Below are 26183 nucleotides of genomic sequence, written 5' to 3'. Positions count from 1 at the left end.
CATTCAAGATTACATAAGGAAAGCTTTTTTCTATTATACAAAGTCAGGTTTATCATAAAGTTATAACAAGCTTATTCAACCAATTGACTTCTCTTTGCTACATCATGCTTATGTTCAGTATGAACCAGGACAGTAAAAAAGGCAAAAAAGCTAAGGATAGTATGTTCACATAAGATTAACGTAAACATACAAAAAACTTACTGAAGTGTAGTGTTAAAAACTCTGCGGACAGATGCCAACAGTAATTCTGGTGAGACCTGAGCAAGTCTGTCCAGCAATAGTTTCAACTGTTTTCTGTACTCCACAAACATTGCTTCATCTTCACCCTACAAGACAGTCACATATCAGGAAGCCCATATTTTCATGCTTAAATACATTCAGAACTGTTTTAGATAATCGCACCTAGAACAAAAATACGTTCATAAGGAAACAATATACCAAGCTCAGAAGATTCAGTAATGCTCATCTTATGCTCCTGCAACGTAACAGCAGGCTCTTTTATTGTCTGGTTGTAATTCAGTGATATGTTGAAGTCTACTGTGTTCAGTCCAGAAACACATTAAAAATGGCTTTTCAGACTGAAGATAAAAGCCAAAAGTAAATGAAAGAAATTGTTCTTGGCAAAACCTTACTGACCCAGCTCTTGAAAATTGACTCCTTCCTCATAAAGAAGTTCTTCAGCATCTAATTTAGTTTTAAAATTAAACTGACAGAAACATTTACCGTTGACTGCATACAGTCCAAGTCAACTTTTTTTAAGACTATACTTTCCCAAAAGTTTGGAGCAAAAGTAAGTCTGCAGAAAATATTCAATTATTATTGCTGGCTGACAGAGATACAAGCATGTGAGAAAAGTGAAATCAAGACAATCAAATAAACTTCTTTCTCTTTAGGCTATTTTTACAGAAGTTAGACCTCCTCCAGATGTTGTCTAGCAGCACCTCTAAGAGCTTCATTACAGAGTCTCTCTCTCAAATCTGTTGCACGACATAGGACTAACACATGGAAACATGCAAACTCCCTTTGAACGAGCCAGCTCAACAACTATGCTTAGCCAACAGCACAGCTCTATTTGCCTAGAAATGATTCTGTGTGAAATGCAGCTGTAACTAACCCGTTAACTTAACTGGCTTGGATAACCCTTTACTATATTGTTTTGTACTATTCAGACATGCCCTTAGGTTAAAAAGCTTTCCACACAGAAAAAATATCAGCCCACAGACCTTAGCTTCAAACCTTCAAATGCTTAGCCTGTATAAACTACTGATTTTTAAAGTGTGAGCAAGTTTTCTACATGTAATTTAAGTTGCATTTTAGTCTGTTTTTACATCAGAATACCTCATTTTCAAAATTGTATTCTTCATCATATGTCAACTTCTTCATAACAGCCAACATGATTGCCTAGGGTAGAGAAACAAAACAGACAAAACTGAGTGCAGAAGCAGGCAAGTGATAAGAAGCAACAGTTAAAATCCTACAGTAAAGGAAACATTAAAACTTGTGTTAAAATATTTGCAAAAGTTTAGTTAATTCCATTTGAACTACAATTTTCAGAGATGCAGCGGAAGTAATAGTCCATATTAAACAGACGCATTATATCCAAACACCACACGGAAGCCATTCCAGAGACACAGCATAGATGACTCAGCAGAGCGCTTCTTCTCTGGCAGTATTATCTGGCTTTATTCCTCGCCTGTAATCTGGGCTGTTTGGTTCCACACTGAGAACAACAATTAAGATGACAGAACTAGAGGGAGGGAATCTCAGCTCTCAGGTTGTCTGAGATCCTGTTTTAGCCATAACTAACTTCTCTAACAGCTCAACATGCCTGAAAGGTTAATTTTTTGCCAGGTTAACAAGCTGAATTAGTTCAGCAACAGATCCAAGAATAACAGCTGGGACCAGTGTCCAAGGGAGTAGGAGAAGCAAAACCTTCCCCTTTCAGCAGCAGCAAGCCATTAGATCAGTTCAAACAATGAGGTGCAATTTCACCATTAGTAAGGACTGTTGTGTAAATCCTGCAACAGGAATAAAGATCTTGTCTCTGTTGAATCTCAAACTCTAGATGTATCCCTTTGATCTTATTATCTACTGTTTCAGATTCTTAAAACTCTTGACTAAATATTTTACTAAATAGTAAGTTCAAAAGTGTCTTGTGTGCTTCAGTGGTAATCTGATTTGATCCAGTTAAAGAAGAAAAGGGACAGAAGAACAAAAACAAAAGGTTCAGTGGTGTTATGAAACTTCTCTATAATGTTAGTTCATCCGATTAAAAGATACATTAAACAAAACCAGATCAAGATAATCTGGACATAATTAACTGAACTTAAAATTTTCTGTTAGAGAACAAGTACAGAATTCAATTTTGTTTGTAAAGAAAAAGGAATCACAGTTTTCAATTGTATCAGCCTGCAGAAGACCTGCACAAACCTAGCCAGTCCAAGATCTAAATTTGTGTGAAAGGTCCACAGAGAAGAGAAGTCCAGAAGGGCTGTGTTGAATAAACCAAACAAGCTTACTACTCCAAGATTGTACATAAACCTTACTTATTAAACTTAACAATATGTATAGCTGCCCATCCTAAGTACAAGCATTACATTTGAATAGCATCTTTTTTCACAAGTTTAACATATTATTGAGGGTTGAATTTTATGACAACTCTTTCCATACTTCTTCCAATCCTTTGGAATTACAGCAGGTTTTAATAAGAATACAAAGCTTTAGGGAAAACCTCTTCTTCTATCTTGATTTCAGAGCAAAATATTAACAGTCTTTCCAGGAGCTTACCAAGATGGGCTTAAGATACTAGAGTTGTTTGGGAAGGCTGGCACTGAAATAGCTTTCGTCTTCATACATGATTTAGTACAGGTTTACTATTTAAAGAAACAGCTGAAGTTACTGGGTGGAAGAAGATGGAACAGTTCATACTGTCCTTACTTTTAAGTTTTCCCCTTTAATTATTGTCCACAGGCACATTTTAAGGCATACAAACACAAACATGATTTGTTTCAACAAAACGAAAGTTCTGTCACACAACGCGTTCTTGCAGTAAAACTCTAGTCAAAATAAAGTTTTAATTCTTACCTCTACATTAGCTTTTTGTTGGTCTGAAAGCGCAGAAAGCTATAAACACAAATTTCAAATGTTATTTCTTGCATCATAACTCTTTTTCTAATAAGCAAGATACATTTGCTTTTCTTTTACAGCCATATGATCTGCAAGCAGTCTTTCCACTTATCACAAGATTTAACCCAATTCCTTCAGATTTCTAAAAACTTTATAAATAGTATGCCCATGGCCAATAAAGATACTCAACACTAATTAGTCTAAAAGGATTATTTTGCAGTCAGCTTCCACAAAGTATTGCTTCATATATTCCCAAGAAATCAAAGTAAATAATAAGTCAAAAAGTGACGTTAAACTGAAGACATATTTACTTGTTTCAAGATGTGAAGGTAGTCATAGCAAAAGCCGATGATATTAGATGAGATGTCATCATCTTCATGAATTAGGAGCTGCAACATTAGGGCCACTTTTGCTTCAATAGCTTGCAGAGTGTCTTGAGCACTCTTTATATCACCATTTTTTACCAGTTTAGTCCAACTAGCTATTAACGCTTGCCCCATCCCATTGACAAGTTTAGAAAATCTGGCCAGAAAATCCACATCATCTTCCTGCAACAAAAGAAGTCTGATTGAAAATAATAGCAGAGTTCAGATTTAAATGGCATGAGCTTATAGACAGTACTGCCTGTGCTTAGTATGTACATAGTGCAATATAAAGGCAACATTTGTCTCCTAGGTGGATAGTATAATTGCCTGGTTCATTTTCCCTGTGGAATGGAGAGACAAAAATTAAAGCAATGTTAGAGCTGGCTGTCCTCCATCATATAAGAACAGATTGATTCATCTCTTCAGATTAGCTGGTTTCTCTTTTCACTTTACAGCAAGAAGTAGGTTTATAATTCTAGGGGAAGCACATACACAGCTTAATCTATGGTAGATAAGAGGAAAGACACTTTATGGGAAAACTTTAAAGATTTAACAGCTGCAGTTCACTTCAGAAATACTGATAAACAAGTGAGCAGAAATTTTCAGTAATCCTTTAAGAGCGAGTGATTATTAAGTACTTAGGGCTTGCATTTGCAAAAATCCCCTGACTAGAATTGAGAAATATTGCTAGAACAACCATTCTAAACACAAGCCTTGCCCCCTGACAAAGCTATACAAAAGCACAGGAATAGCAAGTCTTCCTCAGAGACACTAAGGTAAGACTTTTAAAGGAACGATTCCTGAATTAATGAATGTATGTTTTCTGCATTCTAGTAGGCATACAAATTTGAAGAAGGCTTCACAATGAAGAATTCAACTGTCTTGCTGTTGAAGAACTGGAGCCTCATAAGAGCTGTTTCATCTTTCTCCATAGCAGGTAGCAAACAGCTGCTCCTCATGCACTACAGCTGCACAGGGAATGAGTCTTTGCCTGGTAGGTGTATTTTCCACAGCTCACAGGTAAGAACTTCAAGCCTCATATCTGACAGTGCAGACGTGCATAACAGCATAAAACTTGAAGAAAGCTATCTCCTTCCTCTGCCTAATTATGTACAGATGGTCTAAGGTTTCACCCTAGAAAAACTCTGCCTTGGCTGCCATACTTGTACTTATTACAGAATCATTTAGAAGTGAGGATTCTAGGCACTGAAACACTGAAGACACATAAACAGTAAGCACAGTACACTTTAGGAGAGGAAAGGAGAAGTGATGGGATTGTATTAGGAGTACACAGTACCTTGATTCAAGAAAGAAAAAGTTAGTGAGGACAAAGAAACTGAAACATTGTATTTTAAAAGAATAACAAATACTAATAGCAAACTTAAGTATCATAAAACTGCTACAAACATTTAGCATTGACACAGAGGCACAGGCAGTTTTCCCCTGCTTACATAGACTTATTTTTTAGTTTTCTGTTCATCTGCTTGTTTAAGAACTGTCTAACTCACTCTTATTCAAAATCAATTTACAAACCTGATCAATACTGAAGAGGCCAGCAGACTGTAATACTTGACACAAAGATTCAACCAGTTTTGTTTTATCAATTGGGTCCATTCCCTTATTTACAATTTCAAACAAACAATCACAGGCTTCTTCCCGAAGAACTTCCACAGACATGTGACCTAGCAGCATATTTATAAACCTGGAGAAAAAATAAAAAAAGTTATTTTTATATATACACAGTAGCATCATATAGAAGCTTTATATTATTTGTTCACATATTTACAACTTGCTTTTTTTTTTTTTTTTAATTTTTAAAGTCTACTGCACTGACTAAAACCAGCATGTTAAACTTTTCACAGAGAATCTGGCAAACTGTGCATGTCCATTTTGGCCATGATATCATCTTGAAAAGTCAAATGCTTCATTAAGAAACATAGATGAATGTATAATTAAAGTCTTTATTTAAAGATGAGTTTTAATGTAGTATCACAGAAATACAATCAGCATGCTATGAAGGTTACTTTTACCAAGATGTGCCATCAAAAAAACTCCTACCTTTCATTGGCTATCAGGCTCAAATCTATCCAAGATACGTAAGCTCCAACAACTTCAAGGCACTGGCATGTCAACTCTGAGTTATTATACTGGTAATTTTGTAAGATTTGGTACCACGATTCCACCAAACTTGGAATGCACTGTTCCCTCATAGTATCTTTCAGTAAGGTGTTCCTACGAGCCTCCTATCAATAGAGTTAAAGGATAAATTAATCTTGTAATAGAAAAATATAAACTAGTAGCATTTTCACATCCTCTTCCAGATAATGCTAGTCCAAGCAGTATAAATAACTCAAACAGAGGTCAGAAACCCCAGAAGAGTAGATTACTCCTCCTTGCAAGGAAAAACAATCAATACCCTAGGTTTTCCTTTATTTATTTTTTTGCCCATAATGCCCAAACACTAAAAAAAGGCTGACAAAGAGAAAAGAAGTCCTCTAGCCCATTAAATAGGTTTTTGATGTTAGGATTCCTTAAAAAAATGCACTAGTAGAAATTAAAATTTTAAAATGAGTCATTCTAACATTAAATTGGCTAATTCAATCCATTAGTTTTTGTTTGCTAGGTCTCCTCTGTGGGCTGCAAGAGCATTTCAAGCAAAAAAATTCATTAACTGAAAAGTATGAAAACATAAAGAGCATTAAATGACATATGGCTCTTGAATCTAAACCACCTAATGTCTCTAAGGTAGAGTTGCCACAGGGAGGGGGAAAAAAAACCCCAAACCAAAAAACAAAAAACCTCTGCAAGTCTTTTGCCCTAATTAAACTAGAGAACTCTTCTGAACTTTAAAGAAGATGATAATGCAAAGTTATAACTTGCCTCTGATGTATGAACAACATCACGGTCTACCAGCTCAGCATCAACAGCCATCAGGATTCTGAGGTACATATCCACTCCTTGTGGATTAAGGTCAACTACTGATAGAATATCAAAAAAAAACTTGGGCCATTTTGTGAGATATTCAGTAACAAAAAGCAATGCAAAGACTTGTGCCGCTTTGTTGCGAATAAAAGTCTTCTCAGGCTGGGGATTCAGCATCTGGTAGAAACAAAATGTTTTGTTTGGATATTCTTTTTAGAGAAATATCATTTATGCTTGTTGATTTCTGTACACCAAGTAATATATTTCCTCTCTTCACTCTTACTGGCTAAGATAATAAAGTCTCATCCTTCCAAAGATTTTGAAGAAAACAGCAAATTTTTAATGAAGTAGGGACAACATTCTCTCTGGATGATACAAAAGTCTTTTATTTGATAGTAAGACATTACATGTGTTATTTCAATAATAACAGCAAGTTTGTTAAGTTGGTGGAAGGAATAAACAACAATTTCTAGAAAGCAAGATATGGTCCTCTTGAGGTTAACTTCTGCCTAAGTTAAATGTTAGCTTTCAGAATATTGAGATGTGCTTTTAAATCTCAGCTTATCAGGGAAAGAAGGAATCTGTCACTCTACCAGTTTCTCTCCCTCCTCTTTTTCTATAACCTCCCCCTAAATGGGGCAATTTGCCACAAAGAGAAATTAAAAATAATTTTAATCCATTTCACAATGATTTTCAAGTATTATTTCAAGTTGTATTATATCCCATTCTTACTGTTCAGCTTTGTGAAAACAAAGCAAATATAAATTTCCAGTGCAGAATAAGCAAAATGACAGTTAGATAATGGTAGAGATCAGCATGATTTGTATCAGCCCACTTGATGGTTTTGCTGGTTGCAAACACTTGGGTCCAACTGATATTTAATGCAAGTTCAGCTACAGTAGCTTATTCCAGCAAAAGCTAATGACATTTCAGACTAAGAAAATGCATGTCAACTGCTGTGAAGTGGAAGCACACCCCTGCACTTTTACTATGTAGGGAAGATGAACTCTCTTCAAAAGGAAAAAAAGAGTTATTTCTCCCCAATAACTGCTTCCAAAATTAACTTCAAACTGCATCAAAACATATTAACATAATATTTCATTTTATTAATTCTTGACATAGGAAGGAAATCAATTAGAGGGGACTTTATGAAAATCAGCAAAAATTAGAATTCATTCACCAAGCTTCCAAAGTTACATACTTACAGTTGGGCTAAATGATGACTAACATGGGATCATTTATAACCTGACCATCATTTAAAGGTTATGTTAAAAAGGAGGGGGAGGAAAGGTGCAGTATGAAGGTGACATAGAGGGAAAAATTAAGATGTTTTGTCAGCAGTACGATTCACGTGATTCTGACAGGCTAAGAAAACTAGGGAAACTTCATGGGTCCTATGCTTACACAAAAAAGAGTAGTCAATATACTACTATCATACTAATAGAGGCATGGCCTGAGTAGTCTTTTTGTTCATTTATGAACATCTGCTAGTACTCTAACAGATAGGAGTTAGACTAAAAACAGAGTTACTGGTCCTATTTCAGACACCCAGGAACATGAGGAATCTGGATTATACCTCTCTAAAGGGAAACTTTTAATACTCCATATTTGGCACACAACGATTAAACAATCCATCATTATCTGATGTAAAAGTTTTATATTCAGTAATAAAAAGTTCAAGCACAGACTTCTTTGCAACAGATAATTTAAAGAATTTCTAATGAAGATTAGAATGTTCAAAGCTTTTCACTATCAGATACTGTATCTTTACAGGAAGTCACATTTAAACTCAGATTACAGGTAGGACACTTAACCTGCACTGAACACATTATGCTAGCCTACACTAATGTAAGACTGCTGTGAAGGAATGCACTTACCTGTGCTTGCAGCCATGTTATGAGTGTTTCCCTTATTAGCTGCTGCTGGACTTCAGTAAGTTCAGAATATCTGAAACAAAGTGTAACAAGATCAAAATATGACTTTGCTTCCTGACAACTGCAACATGCCATAAGGCAAAAACTATTTCAATCTGTACTGCAGAGTAGTGTAAATGAAAGGTTCCTAGAAAAGGTATTTACACGACTATTTGCATGTTACAATTCTGAATCAAAGTCTTACCGAGAGAATAAGGAAAGATATTTTGTCCATAAGAATGAATCACACTGAGGCATTAGTGCCTCCTGTATTGGAGTAGAAGCTTAAGTTTTGCAGAAAGGCTGCCTCACTATCAGGGACATAACTTATTACCCTAAAAAAAATACACACATTTGACCATAATCCATGGGGAGAGAGAAAAGACATTTCTATATACTCAAGTTTGCTTAGTATGCTCTTCAAATATTCTGTCAACACTGAGCACAAGCAAGTCCTTCACATGGTTGCCTACAGTGCATTTATTACCACAGAGAAGTCAAAATAAAAAAAAAGCCAGCAAGGAATTTGCATTTAGGTGATACATATACAAGTCTCTGCAGAATTTAGCATTATAACCAGCCCACTTCAATACTACCCACACAACATGTTCCTTCCTAGGACTAGAGGAAGTAAGACTCTCCCTGCAATTATTCCTCCAAGCTGCTGAAGGCTCTAGTACAGACCCTAACAGCTGCTGCTGCTAAATGGGGCCCCAGTGTTCCCCCTTTCAGCTACCTATTTGTTAAGGAGAAGAAGAAAAAAAAAAAAAAAAAGCATCCCACCTTAAAATGCTAGAAGGAAAATGAGAAGCATGGAACAAGGAGAAAACGTACTGCAGGAAGCAGGTGACAGAACCGGAACAAGTGGAGGAAGGAGGACAATGAGGTAAAGCCAGCTAAATAAAATTTCAGAAACTTAAGTCTTAAATTTCTGCTCCAAAACAGAATTGTGAAACCCACCTGCAAAACATATCTTATTGCTATCTAAAACCTGACCCACATGTTCAGTATATTGCAACCAGTCATGTCGATACCCCAAGAGACAGACATCTCTGCCATGATGTGAAGGTCCAGGCCCAAAGCGCAGAACAACTGTAGTTCCATGCAATGAAACTTATGATATTTCAAAGTAAATTTTCCCTAAAATTACGTTGACTATGTAAAGACTTCCCAGTGAAAAGGCTACTTTCTCGCAACATCTCTGCCATGCTTACTGCATGAACAGAGCTTTGTCTAGGATTCTGTATTGAATACGGCTGCTACTTGCAGAACCCAACCTCTCTTCTGCAGAAACTGGCAAGAGTGCAGAGTAAGGGGCACCCCAGGGGGGAAGGGTTAAGGAAGTCTAATGCCATCCTTGGTAACTGGCTCCGTGTTGAGCCCTGCACAGGTTGGACTAGCTGAGTAGAACACGAGTTCATAAAAAACTACTCTTCTCCCAAGAAAAGGTGAAGGAATACAAAGAAAAGTCCTGCGGGCTGGATTAAAGCCACCTCACCAATAACACTGAGCTAATGGCTTGCAGAATCAAGGTCCTAAGAACTTTTATTCAGGAATGGTAGGAAAGAGAGGTACCATTTAAAATCTTTGCAAACAGCATAAAAATGGAAATTAAATAGCTTTACATAGTTGGTATCAAGAAAGACTACTCACTTGAACTTAATTTGGTGTTCTAGAACTTGAAAGCAAAAGAATTTGATGTGATCATCACTAGAAAAGAAAAATACTTCTGTTACTCATGGCAATATTGTGCACTTCTCCGGAAAGAAAAAACATTCCTCAAATATTGCAGACTGGTGGTCTTTAGCAAATCAAGAATTGCTATACATTAGAAAAAAAGCTATTGCTGTTACTTCAAAATAAAAGTGACAAATACTTGAGCAATTCATATGTCAAAAATGAGCAATTATTAAATTAATATTTATATTTTTCCCTATATCCACCAATTTGTTATTCTTTGATTTCTGGATTGAACATACAACATTACAATAACTACTGTACCCCGCCTTAAAAAAAAAATCTAGTAGGCTTCAATAATATGTTCAGGGGACCATTAGTACACTGGGTAAGAGTTGCACATTGTGTCTAAACAGCAAAGCTAAAGACACACTGAGATATAGACTAAGGAGGACCGTTCCACATGCTATGATCTACACATTTATTACATTTATCTTAGATAGACTGAAAATTTTAACAACAATCAGCATACATTTTAGTAAATAGAGATTAGAAAGTGCTCTTTTTCAAGTTTTGCATGGTTTTATAAATCACTGCGTACTCCGATAGAGTCAGAGAAGTTTTGATAAATAATGTACAAAAAGCAGCATTCACTGTAAATCACTATTTTCTTATTGTTATTTGGGAGATACATAGCTGAGGTTCCTTCCAATCTGAACTATTCTGTGATTCTATGATAAAGTAACAACCTAGCATTTGAGATATAAATACATGCCTTCATGCAAAAATACTAGTGACTACACAAGCTTTGTATCAGTTTCATGAAAAATGAAATGGCCTGCTCAGCAGGAGAGTGGGAACAATGAACTATTCTCAAGCTCACTGCATATAAAGCCCATATTTTCACAATTAAAACATTCCCAGCATTCCCCCCCCCCCCAAAAAAAAAGATAGTACTCATCAAGGCACTAGAACTCATTCCTATTTTCTGGATTTCATAAAGCAGCGGTTTTTGAGCTACTAAATTTATATGGAGCTTTATTTATACATTGCTCTTTGGAAGACATTATACCTAAGTTACGATCAATAGTGATACTAAAATTGTATGCATTAAATCCATTTTAATGTACAGCTTCCCAATTACCCAGTTCACAGTTTGCCTGGCTGTTATGCTGTAGAGCTAAAAACAAGCCGACCCAAACATATTGCTAATGAAAATGAGCAATGATTCTTAGATGCATTACCTGTATATACTCTGAGCTAATGCTTCTGCACAGACTTGCCAAGCATCCTGAGATACCTTCAGCTGCTCAAAGTAAGCTAGTGCCTGCAAGCATCCAAAGATGTTTCATTAAAAACAACAACAAAAACCCCAGACCCCCTAAAACAAAAAAACCTCCACAGCAAGACATCTCATTCACATTAGACTTGCATTTAAATACTCCTCCCTCAGGAAGCATGAACTGTATTTGGATATATCCAAGTATTTATATGGCTCCTTCATTACCATACTACAAGAGTATTTCTGCAAATGCTAATACTAAAGGTGCCCATTTCCCTTTTACATCCAATATAAAGATTTTGTTACTTTAATAAAAAATTCATAGAGTCAGAGCTGTTCAAGTTAGAATGGACTTCTGGAGACAGTCTAGTCCAACCTCCTAGCTCAAAGCAGGGTCAGCTAGAGGAAGCTGCTCACAGACTTGTCTACTTGGGTTGTGAATATCTCCAAGGATGGAAGTTCAAGTCCAAGTTCCAATTCCCTCCACAAGTTCTAAGTAGAAAGACATTTAAATTTTTCACCAAAACCAACTCACTATTCTTGCTGGACCACTCTGGCTGTACTCTACATCTCAAGCTCAAGAAACATTCAAATACAATGTTTCATTGATCACCTGACAGTTGTCTAGTTTATGAATCTATGAAAGAGATTAGAAAGAACTGTCCATTTCTGCCAAATTTTAGATACTCAACAGACCTTCTAAATAGCTTTTATTAACATTTAATTTGATCTAATTGCTTTAAGATTTAGCATGGCCTGTTATAAAACCAATAAAGTAATTTTTGAAACATGGTAGATTGAAGACATTATTTCAATTCTATGAAAGTCTCTATGTCAAGGCTGTGGGTTTTGTTTTTCTTTATTTCATAACTGTTTCCACTCATCAGTTTCACAAAGTAGTTATGCAATGGATGGAATTAGTTATTAAAACAAGAATTAACTTCTTGGAGCTGGTACTGGTTGTTTCCTTATATTGAACAGTCTTACTAAAAATTGTTTGATAGCTTACTTTATATAAACTACTTCTTACATGAATACTGAAATGTTAAGTCACTTTTTACTACAAAGTATTTCAAAAGCATACAGACTGCATGGTTAAAAGGTCAATAAATCTATAAGCTTCAAATTTGATAATGGCATTCTATTAACAAACCATTAAAAATTAACTATATCCATTCTTCCAAGCAGGGCAAGAACCCACAAAGGACATGTATTTAACAGGCTCCTTTGCAACACCAGGATGTATCAAGCCACATTCTTGGATATTAGCATCAATTCTGAAAGATATTACTGGAGGTCATCCTGTAGACACTCAAATCAATTTCATAAACAGTATGCAGACAATTTTTCTCTTTAAGTAGTTGTAGAAGTTTTAATGCCTTTTCATACAAGCATCTCTTATGTTTTTGTCAAGTACTCACACACCATGATTACTTTCTTAAGTTACGTTAGCTAATATAAGCTTCACTACAGTTAAAAATACACATTTCATTAAAAGACACTAAAGGTAGGAAAACCATTCAAATCCAAAAAACAGCTAAGAATTAAAAGGACAACTGCAAGCAACTCTGTTTTCAGCGAAGATTTTTCATTCTGGGGGAATCTGCTTGAGGTGCTAAGCAACAAGTATAGAGAACTGAAAGGACTGAAAGCTGCAGCCCAGAGAAATAAATTCTGTATTTGTTAAGTGCAATTTCATAAAAATGGTGACACATGTCCTTTAGTTTACATACATACTTCCTACATGACTTTCAGTTTAGTACACGCCACCACAAACCCTTTGTGTCAGTTAACCAAGTAACAATATGTGTCAAGAAAATATTAGATTTTTTCATTGAATCAGCATCCCCAGTTATTAGAGAGAGAAGCAAGTTAATTACATACTCTTTGTCTGAAGTCTGCATCAGCATTTGGGTTTAGCCCTAAAAGGGCTTGTTCATCCATCTTTGTTGCTATACTCTTTGTTTCCTATTCCTAACAGGTTTGCCCACTTCTTCTAGAGGGGAAACTACAATCATCTGAAAATAGAGAAAGAACAACTTTATTGCTCAGCATCACAACAGAACTTAAAAGCATGACAGCAACAACCACAGCAGTTTGCATACCAAACTCAAACATATAGTATGTAGCCCACCAAGACAACAACGTGCATACTTCTACTACAAACATCAGAAATTTTAAGTCCTTCATCAATATCAGAATTTGTCTAGAAAATAAACCGTTTTAAAGAAATAAGCAAATTTAAAGTTCTCACATATTTGAGCTTTCTTCAAAAAAATTGTTTGTAATTAACAGAGAAATTGCACAAAGCATGCTATTCAGCTCAAAGACTTGAACTCAGATTTAAAGAACACAGAAAGTTTGAGAAAGAGGTGACATAAGCATAAATCAGCTACTTAAAAAGAATCCAGATGTCTATCATTTCACAAGGCTAGCAAGTGCGAAAATAAGCATCTCTACTCATGTCAATTATTGTTAGATGTTTCATAAAACCATTTATAAAGTATTTCCTCTAGAGTACAAAACCATCAGGAGGTCTTTCTTCTAAAGCAAGCACACACAGGAGAAGTGTCACAGAAATTAACCACAAAATACTTCATACTGAGCTGTTAATCAAGTTTCCTGTTCTTTATAATGGGTGCTAATTTACTAGTAATTTTTTTTAAAGAAAATTCTCTGTAAAACTACCAACCAAGCTGGACAAATGTTCTAAAGAGATTAGGTAGCTCTACAAGTCATTCTGCAATGCTCTGGATTAAACACAATCAATAAAAAGGTTTTGTCAAACACTCAGATGCTGTTAAACAGCAAGAGCTTCAAAAACAAATCTAGTATGTTAACATGGTTAATTAGGCCTGAAATAAGGCCTTATTCCATAAGTATGCAGGATGTGGGGGAAAGGAAGATGATAGGCATGAGGAAGAGATGAAACACAAAGGAACTGCGGTTAGAAACTGCCTACATGCCTATAGGTAGAACTTCCGATTTCTTAGTATTGCACGTCTCGGGCATGCTCCACTGTTCACCCTCCCCCCCCGCAAGAAAGGGGGCAGGGTGACAATTGACAGCAAGCATGCAAAGGAAAGCCAAGCATTTAATATGACAAATAGACACTTTGTAAAACTCGTGACAGAGTAAATGATAACAAAATGCATTATAAATAGAACTGAGTTCATACAAAAAAAAAACAAAACTGTAGGTCTTTGAGAGTATAGAAACCAGAAAATTCTCTGTTCTGGAACAAAGTAATGATTTGTGGCAAACAAGCTTCACACACTGCCTTACAATACAGAGCAAGCCCACTCAGGGTCAAAACCTTTAGGGATTAAAGTTGCTCTACTGAGTCTCCTCCCTCTGTACCCTCCCCCCAACTTCTTAGCCCAAAACAGCCAGCAGATTAAAATCAAGTTAAAATGCTGAGGGGGAAAATGCTTTTTTGACAGCATCTTCCAGTTAGGTTGTGGTCCACAGTCATATAAATAAAACTCCTAACATATACAAGCATATTTTCCTGATGATATCCCTATATCATCTGCTCAAAAGATTAATCTTCTACAGACTAGTGAGAAGTTCTGCTGTTAAAAGTAACCTGACTCAAGGATGTATTCTCTTCCCATGTTTAGCTAACAACAATGCCACCCAATTCTAAATATCTTATACAGGCTATGTAAGCACATTTAAAATTTGATCTTCCACCACATACTCTAACAGTTTCATTTGGCTAGTCAGCTCTAGAAGATACTTAATGGAATAGCCATCTCAGAAGATCAGTTCAAATACCATAACAACTCATTTTTAAATCAAGATTTAAAAACAGTATCAATTAGTAACATTAGAGTTAATATGTAGTTGTGTAGGAAGTATGAAGCCTTATTTATGCTGAATTGTTTTGTTTTAAACTGGTACATTATGTTCAGTGGCAATCTGATCTTACTACAATCAGGAGAGTGCAGTCCTTTACAGCAAGGTCATACAGGTATACATTCCTCACCAAGACACTCTATTCCCTTTCAAGTATCAAATACTTAAAATGGTAGAGACTGCTTTCATACAGGAAGAAAAACTGTGGTCACACTTCAAATAGGAAGGATTGCTACTGTAAAAATACTAACATGGTCAGAGGTGTGTAACTTGGGTCCAGACATCCCCTAACAATGAAAGTGTTCACAGCAATTTGACTACAGATGTTAACCATTAGAACAATCAGTAATTAAAGAATACCTCATTTACAGCACTTGTTTTAGGTATATGCAAGATTGTGATAGCACACAGGGAGCCAGCCACATACTTCATTTTAATTCCCTTAATTTTTTTCCCTAATAAATATAGTAAAAGATCATCTCTTGCATTCTTTTTAGAGTTTTGTTTTGCTTGCCACAAATCTTGAACACATTTACAGACTCTTAAGAATTTACAATTACGTATACAAAGTATACTTAAAATGAACATCTCTGTAATGGTTACTTCTCAAACTTTTAAACTGGACTAGAAAGTTCTTCTTTTGGTGAGTGACAGATTAGGTCTTGATGTCAGGCATACTCTTACCGGCCAAAAATTCTCTGCAAGGACCAAAGTTTTCTTGCCCCCTCAACGAATTCTCTAAAGAGCCAACACCATCCTCCGAACGGCTCAAAAGCTCTGTCAGGGGAGATGATCAAGCATGCACATCCCACGGCTTCCAGATCCGCAGCGAAGACACCAGGGCTGAAACTTAACCTCTTCAATCCCCTTCCCGGTCCCTGCAGAGTGACAAAGCACTCCTCCTTGGGCGTGCGGCCGCTGCAGCGGCTGGCAGCTAGGGCAGAGGCGGCTCTCACGCCGGAGGGCAGCGGACACCGCCGCCTTGCAGCGTGCCGAGGGCAGCTCCCGCCCCTCACGCTACAGTTTAAGAACTTACAGCTACTTTCTCCCTCACCAAAGGTATAAAGCAGGACACCGACCGAGACAGGTTCCACACCAGCGTGAACATAAGGCCACTGCAAGCTAAAGCTTTCAAGTAGAAAAGAAAAACCCTGGCATTTTTGAGACCTTTTCCAGCGCCCCCCCCCCGGCCGGCTCACAGCGATGCGGCAGGCCGGGGGGCAGAGAGCGGGCCCGCGGGGCGCCGGCACCCCCGCTCCTCTCGGCGGGGCCGGGCTGCAGCGCCCTCCCCGTCTCCCCCTTCCCCAACAGTTGCTAAGGAGGCGGCGCCGGGCTTGAAGCGAACCGGCAGGGCGACTCGGCAGAGCCCAGCGAGCGGCGGCGTCGCCTCCCCCCGGCCTCGCGCCAGGGGCCAGGGGCGCGCGGCGGCCCCCGCCCGCCAACGGCGCAACAGCCCCCGCGCCCCCTCCCCCTCCCCGCGCCGGGTTGCGTCACCCCTCCCCCCGCCGTTACCTTCCCGGTCACTCCGCCATCGCGGCGGCGCTGCCGGCTCCGACCCCCACAGCCCCGAGGCCGCCACGAGCATAGGGAGCGGGGCAGGCCGCGCCGCGCCGCCTCGGCTGGCGGCGAGAGGAGGAGGAGAAGGAGGCGGGGGCGGCCCGAGGGGAGGCGCCGCCGCCCTCGCGCGTGCGAAACAGCCGCCGCCGCGCTGTCGCCCGCCCCAGGATGGAAAAACGCCCCCGCCCCTCGAGCCGAGGGGAAGCCACGCCGCCGGACTACAACTCCCGGCGTGCTCCGCGGCACCCTCCGCGCCAGCGTGGGGAGGAGGCGGCGACCCGACAGGGCGCGACGAGGTTCCCCGGCGGCCTGCGCACTCACCTCCCCTCTGCCCCCGGCTGCGAGCCGCCGCGCACGCCGGGATGCACCGACCCCTGGCCGCGCGACCCTGCGGCGCTCCGCACAGGCGCAGCCCCGCCCCCGCCGCGAGGCCTCTCGGGAAGGAGGGGCCGGTGCGGGGGGACGGAGACTGGCCCCGGCCCCGGGCCCCGCCTGAAGCGCGGGCAGCGGCTGCTGAGGGCTGTAACTGCGTTCAGGCAGGCACGAAAGCGTCGTGACGGCGGCTTCGCCCACTGCTTTTCCTGGGCAAGATGGCACCGGCAAGGCGGGCAGGTGCAAGACGGAAATATTTTATGCGCATCCAAAAGGCACAATGTAGCTATCAAAAATGTTCTTTTCCCCCCTAAAACATGCTTTACACACTAGTTAAAGATGAAGTCTTAACAGATAGCTATGAGACAGTCGCGTATGTGACTGTAAAATAACATTGTAAAATCAATCGGTTTCATAAATCAAGACTCACCTGTTCCATCCATAAGCTCATCTAGAAATTTTGTTTTGCTCTCTTTCCTGCATATGTCATCAGCAAGAAAGCTGACAGTATTAGTTAGCGCTGGTCATGTCACTGCATGTTAAGCTAGGACACAACACATCCCTTTGGAGTGATGTCAGCATCGTAATGCTAACCAGAATAACTTGTTCAATAACTCACACAAAAAGGGCCTAAGCTCCCATTTTACAAAAGCACCAGCACATGCTTATCTTTAAGCAGACGAACAAGGCAATTTATCTGACTTTTACTAATATAATGGCCTCTTTCCTGCAAATCATTGTGCCACCATCAAATTTATGAATGTTTTAGTATGATTAAATGTGTGTGCATTTGTAAAATGAGACTAAAAGACTGAACACAAAGAAGTGCAGTAACAAATACTACAAAATAACTTGTCTCACCACAGCAGTTTGCACTGTTGTTACAGTACTTTTCAAGCAAAAAAAAAAGTTTCACAGCTACGGAAGGACAATTTTCAAAACCATAGCCTGCGCAACATTTAAGGAGAGAACTTTATCCATCATTACTGCAGAAGCGTTTCTTATTAATAGTACACAGGAATACAAATATTCAGGACAAGCTAGGGGGAAAAAATACCATATCAAAACTAAGCCATAAAATATGGTAACCAATACCATACCAACACTAACATCATAAAAACATGAAATTGAAGTGCTGTTAAGGGAATGCAAGAGCCAAAACTCACTGTAGCAAGTTTTAGCAACCTCATGTTCCCATGGGGCCCCGGCGAAGGGCTGCCTCCCCCTTCGCGGCCAGCCACGACGGCAGCGCGGGGGAGGCAGGACACGAGTCAGCCGCCTGCCTCGGGCGCCGACACGCGCGAGCACGCGTGGCGCGTGCCCACGACGGACCGGGCCACGGGTCCGTCAAAAAATTTATCACCACTACAAATCAAGCAGCGCCGAAGGGCACAGGGCGGCCCGGCTCAGGGCATGGCAACTGGGGAAGCCGTGAGAAGGCGCGGAGGCCGCCGGGCTGCGCGGGCGGGAGAGGACGCGGCCTCCACCACGCCGCCGCATCGGCCACGCGAGCCCGCCGGCTCCCCCCGGAAGCAACGTCAGCCGGCTGCGCGCGCAGACTGGCGGCTGCCTCACCCAATCGCGCTCTGCCCGCAGCCAATGGGCGGAGAGGATGCCGCGGGGGCGGGGCTTGCCGCGGGCGGGTGAAGGGCTGCTCCTGCGTACCAGGCCTTTCCTTTTCTGGGGGCCGCCGAGGAGGCAGCACCATGAAGGCGTCGGGCACCGTGAGTGAGGCCCCGCGGGCCGGGCGCGCCGTGGGCTGGGCGGCGGTGAGGCCTCGCGGCGCTCGAGCGGAGCCTCCGCGCGCCCGGGGGTCCCGGCCCGGCCCGGCCTGGGAGGCAGGCGAGCAGCCAACATGGCGGCGGCGCCGCTCCTGGCCGGCGTATGAGGAGGCCGCGGCGCCTCGGACCGGGGGCCGCGGCCCGGGCGGGCGGCTCCGCTCCGCTCCTCTCGGCGGGAGCCGTGGGCTGGTGGCCTCCGCTCCCCCTTTTCTTCTGCGGCTGCGTCCTCGGGCAGAGCCGCGGCGCCTTCCGCAGGGCGGGGTGGGGCTGGCGCGGGGGCCGCGGCGCTGTGGCGGCGCGGCGCGGGGGGCTCACGGCTGCGGCGGTGTCTCTCGTCCCCCTCCAGCTGCGGGAGTACAAGGTGGTTGGGCGCTGTCTGCCCACGCTGAAGTGCCGGACGCCGCCTCTCTATCGGATGCGGATCTTTGCCCCCAACCATGTTGTCGCCAAGTCCCGGTTCTGGTACTTCGTTTCCCAGCTGAAGAAGATGAAGAAGTCATCTGGAGAGATTGTGTACTGTGGCCAGGTGCGGCATAAAATCCTGACAGTCTTGGAGGCTTTTAAGGAACTCCATCTGTTTCACATAGAAAGAATTTATGTAAAATACTGTTATTGATGAAGTTGAATTTTCTTTATCTTCAGCTGCTGTGAAGCTGGACAATTTTTCTCCCCCCCCCCCCGTGTTTGTATATGTCAAGTGAGATAAAAAACTTAAATTCACAACACTTCAGAACTGTGATAAAATACATCACTACTGTAGGTAGTGCTGTTGTCTGGTTCTTATGCTTGCTTCATTGTGGCATCTATCTCTTAACATCTGGACCTTCATAATCCTTGGAAAACAGATATTTGTATGCTTATACTTTCACATTTTGTTGCTGGAAGTACATTCTTTTCCATTTCCTTTGAAGATGATTTAATAGCTGAAATATATTTAGATTTTCATTTTCACATTGAATTACCAGAGATTTCACTGTAGGCATGATAGTATGGGGAAAGAGAGCAAGTATTTGCCTTAGACAGTAAAGCTATCTGTAATGCTTTCATTAGAGCTGTAACATATTTATTCTTAAACTTGTAAAATGCTGATGATGTACTGTCTCTAACTATTTCTGTGCCCTTGTGTAATTCCAGGTGTATGAGAAGTCCCCTCTGCGGGTAAAAAACTTTGGTATTTGGCTACGCTATGATTCTCGTAGTGGAACTCACAACATGTACAGAGAGTACAGGGATTTGACTACTGCTGGTGCTGTCACTCAGTGCTGTAAGTACCTATAACCATTTGAGATAAAATGATAGGACCAGTATTATGAACAAAAGTTTAAATCTTAAAGTGGACGTAAAGTTTAAGTAGGAGTACTGACTTGATCCATGATAAGGTAGCTTAAACACTGGAAAAAATAAAGTGGGAAGCTGCTGGAGAAGCCCATGGATGTGTATGTATAATGTATGTGGTATTCTGTTCATTACCATTCCTTAAACAGTTTCTCTAGCTGAAAGTATTCCCACTTGATCTTGGTGTGACTTTTTACAGTTCTAGTCATCAACTTTGCTATACAGGCGAGGAGTTTCATGACCTCTAAGTGCTGTATATGTTTCTTGTACTATACTTACTGTTAAAACAATTGAAAATATCTTTCCAAGTCTTTTGGAAAGAATATTGCTGATACTATGTGGAACATACCAGGATCTGTCCTCTGGAGAGCTAAGTTAGGAAACTTGATTTCCTAAACATGATTTTTTTTTTTTCCTGTAATTTGCATTGCTCAGAGATCTCATGGTCTAAGTTAGGAAATCATAGGTTGTCCTGATTTCAGTCTGTTATCTAAAGCAGTTGAGAGAGAGCATTTGTATAGCTGATGCTGTTGACATTTGAATTCAGTATTCAAAACACTGCAAAATGCACACAAAAACCCAAAGAATATTGTTCCTAGTAATGATGTTCTTGTCATGTGTGCAAATATTATATGTATCTTGTCGCCTTTGAACAGTTGAAGTGCTGTTGAAAGTGAAACTTAAGGTCCTACATGTAACTTATAATACATTCCTATTAATTAACATACTGAAGGGCTACTTAAGAGGTCTGAGAACTTACTTAATTTGTCATTATGTAATGACTTTGATAACCTTTATGCTCCAGACTACTTTTGAAGGATAGGGGTTTTTTTATCTTGCATTTTCATGGGAAGTATTGTAAGCACAAGAATATTTAGATAGCCATGTCTTATATGTGAAATAGCTATTGACATCATGATTTTAAGACAGTGATATATTTGGATTGCCACGTGGATGAATTTTGATGTAGCCCATGTAAGGATATCTTCCTCCTGTCCTGTGAGCCTAATCATATGGGCTAAATATAAATTTGTATGTTTCATGTGTAAATTTTAAGACTTCAACTAAAGCTGGAGTCTTTTCAGAAAAACAAAGCTGGAAACTGCAGTTATCTTTACTTGCATCTTCCTCTTGGAAGGGGAAGGGAATATTTGCTGAAGTTCAGTTCATATTTTTCCTGAAATAATATTTCAGTATTGATTCTGAATCATCAGTTTCTTATGCAAAACATAAAATAGTCCCTGAGTAATTACTTCTGTAAATGTGTACCTTCTTGCAATAAAGAAGGAATAAGATGCCACTCTCATGTAGAAGCTTGGTTATGAGTTCCAGGAAGAAGCTGCTGCTGCATATTGGTTCTCTGGTTAGTGCTTCTGCCATCACTCTGCCTAATAATGCTATTTGTAGTATGCAGAGTTGCCTGAAAATTTGAAAGGTGGTGGACAGCATTACAAATACTTACCAAAAAGATGGTGTTAAGATTTTGAACTGAAAATGTGTTAAGTTATTTTAGGATTTATTTTTAATGAGTTCTCTTGTTACAGACCGTGATATGGGAGCCCGTCATCGTGCCCGTGCTCACTCTATTCAGATCATGAAAGTTGAGGAAATTGCTGCTAGCAAGTGCCGTAGACCAGCAGTCAAGCAGTTCCATGTAAGTGAAGTAAAATGGCAGTAGCTGGTGGGTCCCAGTCCTATTAGACTGGAAGGGGAGCTCTTGCCCGGTTCAGATTTGCTTTGCAGACAAAAGTAGGAAAGGAACCAAACTTGCATGTATAACTTTAAAAACATTTTATATCGTGATCAAGATTTTTAATGCTAAACTACTTGAGAGAAAGTAAAATTGAAAAAGCATACCTTAAGTTACACGAAACTTGCCTTTAACAGGTATTTCTTTCAATAAGAATTACACAATTAATTCATCTGTTGTTAGTTACTATGAAGCTTATCTAATCTGAGGATGTTTTACTTCTATAGAAGTTAACAGTCGAATACAGCTTACCCATTTACTGCAAATTACTTTCTATTATTCATCAGTTATCTCAGTTAATGGAGAAACTTTTTTTTTTCTTACAGGATTCTAAAATCAAGTTCCCTCTGCCACACAGAGTTCTGCGTCGCCAGCACAAACCACGTTTCACCACCAAGAGACCAAATACATTCTTTTAAGTACAAAAACATGCCATCAACTCTGTGTTGTAATAAAGGTCTTATTTGAACCTTTGACTCTCAGTTTTCTTTTGGAACTTGTGCCACTGGTGCCTAAGAATTCCTCTCCTCCCTCTCCCCCAAGTTTTCTGTAAACTGTCAGCAGCTCACTGTTTACAGCTATGATTGCCTTCAAATTGAGGCAACCATAGTTCTGCTTTGTTGTGTTAATAAAATTGTTCATTATGCTTTGTAATCACAGCTGCTGTTAGGTGCTGACCCAAGGTACCAAAATGTACCAAAAATCAGTAAAACAAAACAATAATTATTCAGGTCAAAATAAGTATTGTTGAACAACTATAAAATTCTACATTTTTCTTGCCCCTCAGGGCCTCTTGAGAAAAATAGCTGAATCGAGGAAAAAAGATGGCAGCTTTGAGTATGCAGAACTCAAACTCTTCTTCAACTAAGAATAAAGAGCTTCTCAGCTTCAGTTAAGCTGAAGTTTTAAACATTTAAAGCCAAAACCTTTAGTTCTTGCTTGATCCTTTTCAAAGGTGTTACATTCCATTCTAAATTAACTTGAGTATATATATACAAAGACCGATGCCTGCCTCTAGATAAGTGAAAAGATGCATGTCAGACTTTTTTTGTTGTTGTTGTCAGTCTAGTTGGTCTGATAAATACAAGTTCTGCATGTGAACCCAGTCATTAGACTGCCATGCTTGCAGTACTATACTAGTCTAAAAACTGTATTGCATGATGTAGTTAAGCTGCCTCAGACCAAAAGTCAGTTTTCACATCTGGTGCCTATTTTAAATTGCAGTATGTTCTGATTGTTTCCTGCAACTTCATCTTGCTTTGAATGCTTGCTGGTCTGCTGCTGTTCACTTTGAGCATTTAGCTTGAGAAAAGATAAGCTTTGAACTGCTAATGAAAACTTGAAAGGCTTTGTAACATGTTGAAAATAAGAAAATAGCATGTTTTGTCATACTTGAGTAAATAACACACTTGTCAAATGCTCAATGTGACTACTGATTCAAAAGAATTATTTCCTAATGGATCAATTCTTATCTAGGTAATGTTATGTGACAAGACTATATGGTCCTATAGAATTGTTCATAAAACAGCGCAATTAATGATCAAGTTGATCAGAATGAGTTGCTAGAACATATGGGAGGATCTCCTACAAAATAGACATTAAGAAATGTGAGCTATTGTTCAAATTCATGATAAACATGCCTCTTCAGTAAAGAACAAGTTCTCTTCTTTTGGGTAGGCTACTTTAAAGACAGAAGATAAACCAAGCCAGACTTAAGCATAATTTCTTGAGTATTCCTGCACATGATACATCTTTGCCTGCCTCTTGTAATTCTGGATTTTGTTTTTCAGTTAAACCTGAGGGTATGTCTTTAACTTTCTGCAACAGACATAACACAGCATGTGGCCTGTGGCTGCATACAATACCAAAATGTATCTACCTGTATGTCACACAAATACAAAACCTTTAGGCTTGCTGAACAAGATTCTAGTAGGTAGCTGGCTTAATTAGTACATGGGTCTTGCCTAGAGTTACGGAACCGATACTGTGTTTTGTCAACAGATCAAAACAAAAGTAGATAGAAGTGGAGTGCAGGGAAATACTGGCCAGAGAGAAAATTGGGAGTATTGCAGTTTTGGGGTAGCTGGAATGTTGCAGCTCAACCACCAGAATTGCCTGTTAAGTGCAAGAGACTAGATTGGTAGACTAGGGGGCTGTTCTGCAAGAGCTGAAACAAGTGAAGAGTGGAAGCACTCTTCACTTCCATGGTAAATCAACTCAGGGAGTTGATCTGTCCAAACCTTAATCCAAATGAAAGGGGATTAATTTGAACAATTCATGATCTCTGAAATGGCTTACCAGCAGACTGCAGAAGTTCAAGAGAGGAGAAACTACAAACTATTCTGACCTATCCCTGTGGGATTTGATTTCAGTTAACTCCTGCAGGATATTTCCAGCTTGTCTGAATAAGGTCACCCACAAGCTCTTGTATTTTGGGAATATTGAATGATGTTTAGGCAAGAGCACTTTAGCATGAAAATGGTTTCAGATTCATTACAGAAAGAACAACACAGGAAGTTTTTAAGAGTGGACAGCTTGTAACAGGAACCAGTGCTAGTACTGCCAATCTAAAATAATTAAAACACATTATGAACCTGGCCCATGCACAAATAAATAGATATACAAGTAAAGCCTTGATTCATTACATTCGCCTTCTGGCTTTAGAGCCTTTAGGACTCAGGGTTTCAAGATTTTCTTGGGAAAAATATTGTGAGAGTACTCCGTACTGAAACACTAAAAGCTTATGAAATCTCTTGACTAAGACCTTTAGAAAATATTTGGCAAGGCCAAATAATTCTGAACATAGTAAACACTGAATCATTAAAAAATTAGTGCAAATTCTCAAATGCAAACTTTTCTTCCATCTGAACTTGGGACAAATATGCAGGATTTTGCCCAGTGTAACAAAATGTCCTACCAGCTGTGACTTCTTTTAATTCAAACTCTATTGCCAAGCAGAAGGCACAGCTCCCCACATTCTCAAATGCCTGAGGTTCACAGTAACATAAATTCAGAATTCAGTATTTTATAACTCAATTATGGCTGCAGTGTGGTAGATAGCATGCTAACTGCAGAAAAGAAGATAGGAATCCTGAATTTAGGAAGACAAAAATAGTCATAAAATACAATTACCATTTTTAGAATTTTAATTTAGTGCAGGATCCTGACATCCTATTTCCCATATGTCATCTCTGTATTTATGTCTCTCTTTCGCAGTGTAACTAGAGAATTGGATATATACATACTGAAATGACGCCTTGATAAGTAATCTTCCACACCATGTAATTTTTATTAACTTTTTTTTTTTAACAGACTCATCATCTGCTACTAGAAACCAAATGTGCCTCATTGCAACGCTGAGGTAAGCAAAGACTGCCCTGGAGGCTCTAACAAGTATGTGTTCTGCAGGGCAAGAACTGAGAGGCTTTTGCTTCTGGAGTAAGGCTATTAAACACCTCAAAATATAGGGAAAACTTCAGGAGAGCAATGCACGATGGGACCAGTTGCACTGCCTCCTCCAGCCTCAGAGAAAGGCAGGCAGAGGCGAATGAATACCGACCCCTGCCCGACCCAGGCCCGTCTCCCCTCTAGCTTCGCAGAGGAAGACAACGCCACAAGGATCCTATTCCCCCCTCCACCTCCCAAGACAAATGAAACGGCGCAGCGCGGCCCACGGCCTCGCTAACAGCCGCCCCCGCCCGCCCAACGGTCGTGCCACGTGACCCACGCGCGCAGCCGCAGGGAGGCGGGAACGGCCCGTCCCACCTCCCCGCGGCCGGGGACTCGCGCCTCACGTGACACTGAGACACGTGACAAGGGCACGCGCGGAGGGGGGAGTGGCGGCGACGCGGCGCGAGCCCCTTCCCTCGCGTGGCCGCGGCGTCGCACCCGGAAGCAGTGGCAGTTCGGGGGCGGTGGGAGGAGGAGGAGGAGGAGGAGGAGGACGCGGAGGGGGGCGGCCGCCGCCGCCGGGCGGGATGGGGGAGTCGATCCCGCTGGGCGCGCCGGTGCCGGTGGAGCAGGCTGTGCTGGAGACCTTCTTCTCCCACCTGGGCATCTTCTCGTACGACAAGGCCAAGGACAATGTGGAGAAGGAGCGCGAGGCCAACAAGAGCGCGGGCGCCAGCTGGCTCGCCCTGCTAGCGGGGCTGGCGCACCTGGCCGCCGCCGAGAAGGCCTACCACAGCATGACCTTCCTGGGCCAGAAGCTAGGTACCGCCGCGCCGCCCCAACCGCCGCCCC

The 26183-nt window shown here is 40.6% G+C and overlaps 3 protein-coding genes and 1 non-coding gene across 14 annotated transcripts in view; 3 read left to right on the top strand and 1 right to left on the bottom strand.

Moving 5' to 3' along the window:
* XPOT (exportin for tRNA) overlaps window positions 1-17098 on the bottom strand; it is a 30174-nt gene extending 13076 nt beyond the window's left edge. Inside the window, exons 1-14 of one of the 9 annotated variants that reach the window (XM_026070042.1) lie at window positions 16659-16858; window positions 16201-16274; window positions 15831-16024; window positions 13170-13303; window positions 11248-11330; window positions 9980-10036; window positions 8291-8360; window positions 6372-6590; window positions 5550-5734; window positions 5025-5193; window positions 3438-3674; window positions 3085-3123; window positions 1339-1401; window positions 202-326 (exon numbers count right to left, since the gene is read on the bottom strand). In XM_026070042.1, the coding sequence (XP_025925827.1) occupies window positions 202-326; window positions 1339-1401; window positions 3085-3123; window positions 3438-3674; window positions 5025-5193; window positions 5550-5734; window positions 6372-6590; window positions 8291-8360; window positions 9980-10036; window positions 11248-11330; window positions 13170-13229 (1307 nt within the window). In that variant the 5' untranslated portion in view covers window positions 13230-13303; window positions 15831-16024; window positions 16201-16274; window positions 16659-16858. Of the gene's footprint in view, window positions 1-201; window positions 327-1338; window positions 1402-3084; window positions 3124-3437; window positions 3675-5024; window positions 5194-5549; window positions 5735-6371; window positions 6591-8290; window positions 8361-9979; window positions 10037-11247; window positions 11331-13169; window positions 13304-15830; window positions 16519-16658; window positions 16859-17024 lie in introns of those variants that run through there. The other 8 variants (XM_026070038.1, XM_026070039.1, XM_026070040.1 and 5 more) reach the window with 8 other exon arrangements.
* A 1596-nt stretch (window positions 17099-18694) lies between these two features.
* RPL18A (ribosomal protein L18a) lies at window positions 18695-22414 on the top strand. The gene is made up of 5 exons (XM_026070027.1): window positions 18695-18799; window positions 19203-19382; window positions 19991-20120; window positions 21736-21845; window positions 22268-22414. Exons 1-5 carry the CDS (start codon window positions 18782-18784, stop codon window positions 22358-22360), a joined length of 531 nt encoding a protein of 176 aa, XP_025925812.1. The 5' UTR covers window positions 18695-18781; the 3' UTR covers window positions 22361-22414.
* Window positions 20756-20887, top strand: LOC112968156. The gene has a single exon (XR_003254264.1). It is a non-coding gene; the product is annotated as a small nucleolar RNA SNORA68 (small nucleolar RNA).
* Window positions 22415-25878: 3464 nt separating the features above from the next.
* The window catches only part of CUNH12orf66 (chromosome unknown C12orf66 homolog), a 10912-nt gene continuing 10607 nt past the window's right edge, over window positions 25879-26183 (top strand). For 2 of the 3 annotated variants that reach the window (XM_026070026.1, XM_026070025.1), the window contains exon 1: window positions 25880-26153. In XM_026070026.1, the coding sequence (XP_025925811.1) occupies window positions 25919-26153 (235 nt within the window). In that variant the 5' untranslated portion in view covers window positions 25880-25918. Of the gene's footprint in view, window positions 26154-26183 lie in introns of all 3 variants that reach the window. The other variant, XM_026070024.1, reaches the window with a different exon arrangement.

Source organism: Apteryx rowi, unplaced genomic scaffold, assembly GCF_003343035.1.
Source record: "Apteryx rowi isolate R43461 unplaced genomic scaffold, aptRow1 scaffold_302, whole genome shotgun sequence".
Taxonomy (NCBI): domain Eukaryota; kingdom Metazoa; phylum Chordata; class Aves; order Apterygiformes; family Apterygidae; genus Apteryx; species Apteryx rowi.
The sequence above is the reverse complement of the archived record's forward strand: the minus strand, read 5'-3'. Positions and strand labels throughout refer to the sequence as shown.